General features: G+C 46.5%; 1 protein-coding gene across 1 annotated transcript; it reads left to right on the top strand.

The window, feature by feature from the left end:
- The first annotated feature begins 2,743 nt into the window (after positions 1–2,743).
- On the top strand, positions 2,744–3,699 carry LOC119306399 (non-specific lipid transfer protein GPI-anchored 2-like). Its single transcript, XM_037582626.1, has 2 exons — positions 2,744–3,184; positions 3,308–3,699. Exons 1-2 carry the CDS (start codon positions 2,830–2,832, stop codon positions 3,499–3,501), a joined length of 549 nt encoding a protein of 182 aa, XP_037438523.1. The 5' UTR covers positions 2,744–2,829; the 3' UTR covers positions 3,502–3,699.
- The last annotated feature ends 783 nt before the right edge of the window (positions 3,700–4,482 follow it).

Below are 4,482 nucleotides of genomic sequence, written 5' to 3'. Positions count from 1 at the left end.
GAAGGAGGTATGGGCTTTAGGGATTTGAGATTATTTAATCAAGCGCTTTTGGCGAAACAGGCTTGGCGATTATTGGTCTTTCCGGACTTGTTATGTGCAAAGGTGATGAAAGCAAAGTATTATCATCATGGGCATTTGCTAGACACTGTATTCCCTCAGGTGACATCGACTACTTGGCAAGGTATTATGCATGGTCTTGAGCTGCTGAAAAAGGGGGTCATTTGGAGAGTTCGCGACGGTGCAAATATAAATATTTGGAGAGACAATTGGCTTCCTAGAGATTCGGGGCTTCAAATTTCAGCAAAAAGGAACAGAACCAGACTCAAATGTGTGTCTGAATTATTCATTAGTGGCTCAACAAGATGGGATGAGAATCTTATTCGGCATCTGTTCTTTCCACATGATGCGGACGAAAATTTGAAGTTGCGTGTTCTGACTGTCGGTGATGGAGATTTCATTGCTTGGCACTACGGAAAAAATGGTTTATTCTCAGTTAAAAGTGCGTATAAGTTGGCGCTCAAACTTAAGGACTCTATGATTGAGTTAGGGAGTTCAAGTGGTGCTGCTAATGGGGAAAGGAGGCTATGGAATATTATTTGGAAGGCTCAGGTCCCTCAGAAAATTACAATTTTTGCATGGCGTGCTGCGACACAAAGTTTGGCGGTTCAAGTTAACAGAGTTAAACACCACCAAACTACCATTGGTCTGTGCTCGATTTGTGGCATAGAAGATGAATCTGTATTTCATGTACTGGTAAGCTGTCCTAAGGCTCGTGCGTTACGTTTGGCGGTAAGGGAGGTATGGAATTTACCAGATGAAGTGGTTTTCAATTTTACGGGGCCGGATTGGTTACTTGTCTTATTGGATCAAGTAAGGCCGCCGGTGCGTGAGCAAATTATATTCATGTTTTGGAGGGCTTGGCATCTGAGGAATGATTTGATTTTTGGTAAGGGAAAGGAAAAAATCTCCGACTCGGTGAGGTTCATTCAGAATTACTGGACGTCCTTCTCGTCCTGTCATCCCAATGTCAAGATGGAGATTAGCATCAAAGGTAAAGAGAGGGTGGACGGCTTAAATTTTACTAATGATATGCGAAAGAATCTTGTGACTTGGCAGGCTCCCGCTACGGAGATCATTAAGATTAATGTTGATGCAAGTTATGTGGAGGCTTTAAGGGCTGCAAGTGTGGGCGTCGTGGGCAGGAACCATACTGGAGAAGTTATCATATCGTCCTGGGATTATATTGGGGTGTGCAATAGCGCGGAAGAAGCGGAACTTAGAGCGACCCTTGCGGGGCTATACATTGGTATTACTCTCCACAAGGCCATCATTTTAGAAACGGATTGTTCTTTTGTGGCTTCTTTCCTTCGAAATGATCTTCTAGACAGGTCTCCTCTGGTGGATCTAAAGATAGAAGCTTTGAGTTTAGCCAAAATGATGATACATTGCAAGATATCCAAGATTAACAGAACGGCTAATAGGGTGGCGCACGAGATTGCAAAGTTCAGCTTTGATAATAGGTCCGATGGTGTGCTCCTTAATAGTGTTCCGCCCTGCGTGGCTGATTTTGTAGCGGATGATTGTATGAATATTTTAAGTTAATTAATATATGGGAGGGGTTTTAAAAAAATAGATCAATGTGCATCTGGAATCACCGCCTGAAAAGGTTTTCCAAATAGACCAAATTCTCTACATAGTAATCCCTGAAAATTTTGAGACGTCATTCTGCCCTATTGCGATAGATGCAACAAGGGTTCAAATTGAGAACCAAGTTGTTTCTTCTTCCCCTCTTCCTGTTGCATTATCAAGACCAATCCCATCTAAAAGTCGTCATCGACTTCTTCCTCCTACTCTGATGAGTCATCGAAAATCTTTTCCAATAGCCTCTTCATCTACACATTGCATTTTCCATTGACCTAATTCAATGTGTAATTGAGACAAAGGATAAAAGAAGGGGGTCAATCGGCCGGTTATCTCGCAGACATTGACTTTGCATGTTGGTCTACGCTACATCGAATGGAGTACCAACCCGTTATTCTGGCGGTGGGTATACGATTGGAGTGAATGGCCAGGGAGGTTTTTACCCAACATGGGTGACAACGTAATCCCTGGATCAACGCACCACCTTCTCCGACATAGGCATAGTGTCGGTTCAATATGATATTACAGTTGTCAATATGTCGCTTTTTTTACTAGTGTCGGAGTATTAGTTTTGGTTATGTGCATCTTAGCGATGCAGAGGCTTGATATCACTCATCATATTTTTTATCCGTTTGATGCTACATTTTAAGTTAATAAAAGCATCATTTATTAAAAAAAAGTGCTCACAATTTCAAAATATTTCCCCTCAAAGTATCTATACAGTATCAGATCCTTTGGTGTGAGGATGACAAACCAAGTTACTGTCCTTCTCGGGAATCATTTTTTTACAAGAGGCAACCAATAAAATCCATACGGTGACACTCAATACAGTTGTTGGCGTCATCTAAGACGGCGTTGACCAACACCTGGTTCAACTACTAACACCAACTATTTTAGCAGCCACGTGGATAATATTATTCTGAAGAGTAAATAATATGCGCTACTGCTGGAACTCAGAGAAAGAAATCATTTCGTGCCAAGAGTAGGAGGTAGGGACATGTAGCTCACCAACATGCCCAACTAATTCCACCTCCCCCCAACAAAAACTGTTTATATAAAGTCACACAACTGGAGGGTCAAAAGCATAAACACGCAGCCTGATCAGCGTAAGCAAGCAGCATCTAGCCCCAAGCCAAGAAAAAGCCTCTTGCTTTGACTATCAAACCAAGGGAAAAGATACGTCCATCAATGGCGGCGAGAGCGAGAGCGGTGGCAGCCACGTCCAGAAACAGCAGCATCCTCCTGGCCGCGGCGGTGGCACTGGCGCTGCTGGTGTCGTCGGCGTCGGCGCAGTCCGGGTGCACGACGGCGCTGGTCGGCCTGTACCCGTGCATGAACTACATCAGCGGCAGCGGCACAGCGCCGACCAAGTCCTGCTGTTCGCAGCTCGCCTCAGTCGTGCAGTCCCAGCCGCAGTGCCTCTGCACCGCGCTCGGCGGTGACTCGTCGTCGCTCGGAGGCGTCACCATCAACAAGACCCGCGCGCTCGAGTTGCCCAACGCCTGCAACGTGCAGACCCCGCCGGCGAGCAAGTGCAACGGCGGTAAGTGCTCGACAGTACTCGTAGTATTTTACGAGTTACAAGACTCAAGAGCTGCACTGCACGTATAATAATGTGTTATAGGTTCTTGGGTTGCTGACACGAGCCGTCTTTTTTTGCTTGCAGCTGGTAGTGGCAGTGCTCCTGGTGCCAGTGCCAAAACGCCGACCAGCCCGGCAGTGCAGACACCGGCCGGCCTGGGATCGAAGACGACGCCGTCGGCGTACCTGCAGGGGAACGGCGGCTCGTCGCTTCACGGCCCTGCGGGTCTGGTGTTCGCGCTCGCGGTCGCTGCCGTCTACGCCGTGTCGGCCGTGTGAGCGTCTCGGCTACTGGACTGGAGCGCTTGCTGGCCGGTGATTCAGAAATATGTTTGTTGTGTGGTACTATTTGAGTTTCCTATTGGTTTATCATTGGGTACTGGGGAGTACTGAGGTCCTGAGGAAGAATATTCCGCATGATGTAATTATTGCTTGTTTTGCTGCAGACACAATAAGAAGAGTCAATTTCACTTTTTACCTTAGTTTTGTCATTTTTATATGGATTACCCCGTTTAAACCATTTTTTCCATTTTACCCCGTTCAACCGCAAAAAAAAAAAACTTTATGCCACACTTTACCTTTTCTTTTTGATAAGCATGTTTTGTCAAGCCGGTCATACAAGGAACACGTGGCGGTGTGGTTTTCTTGTGCGGTTGGTTTCTCCTGGAGCGCTCGCCCTCCCGCCCGGTTCGTCCTCCGGTCAAGCTCCACGCATACCCGGTCATACATCGTGTCTCTGCCTTGCAGTATATGGTAGTGGCGCAGCGTCCGAAGTGCAACCAATCCACATGGCAAGTGATGCATGTGCCGCACTACGTTGCCTTCTGCCCTCATCGTGCCGTACTTCCTCTACTTCTTTAGCTTCATGGCGACGCCTTCGGCACACATTGCTTCCGTCTTCTTGACCGGCATGGCAAGCTGTCGCGGCACGTACTTGAAGGCCTGTTTTTTTTTCTTTGAAATGAAAGGTAGATAGACGGAAATTGCTAGGCGTGGACGAGCTCGTGCGCTCCTGGTATCGCAAGGCGTTGATTACGTTATGGGGATGTGGGTCGTATGGGGTATGCTGGCGTATATACCGAAGGCATGACTGGACGGCCGTTGGGTTGCGACGGCGCAGTTTTTATATGCGAAGATGTACTACCTCCGTCTAGGTGAATAAGTCATTCGCGTAGTTTTAGGTCATCGATTTGAGCAATTAAATATGTGTTATATGTCATGAAAAGTATATCACTAGATTTCTACACGAATGTAGTTTCT

Source organism: Triticum dicoccoides, chromosome 5B (assembly GCF_002162155.2).
Source record: "Triticum dicoccoides isolate Atlit2015 ecotype Zavitan chromosome 5B, WEW_v2.0, whole genome shotgun sequence".
Classification (NCBI taxonomy): domain Eukaryota; kingdom Viridiplantae; phylum Streptophyta; class Magnoliopsida; order Poales; family Poaceae; genus Triticum; species Triticum dicoccoides.
The sequence above is the reverse complement of the archived record's forward strand: the minus strand, read 5'-3'. Positions and strand labels throughout refer to the sequence as shown.

What these genes read in the sequence shown, in the direction of transcription:
- LOC119306399 (XM_037582626.1), top strand. Translation starts at nt 2,830, where the DNA reads ATGGCGGCGAGAGCGAGAGCGGTGGCAGCCACGTCCAGAAACAGCAGC. An exon ending in GGCGAGCAAGTGCAACGGCG is followed by an intron (nt 3,185 to 3,307) that starts GTAAGTGCTCGA and finishes TTTTGCTTGCAG; the next exon opens with CTGGTAGTGGCAGTGCTCCT.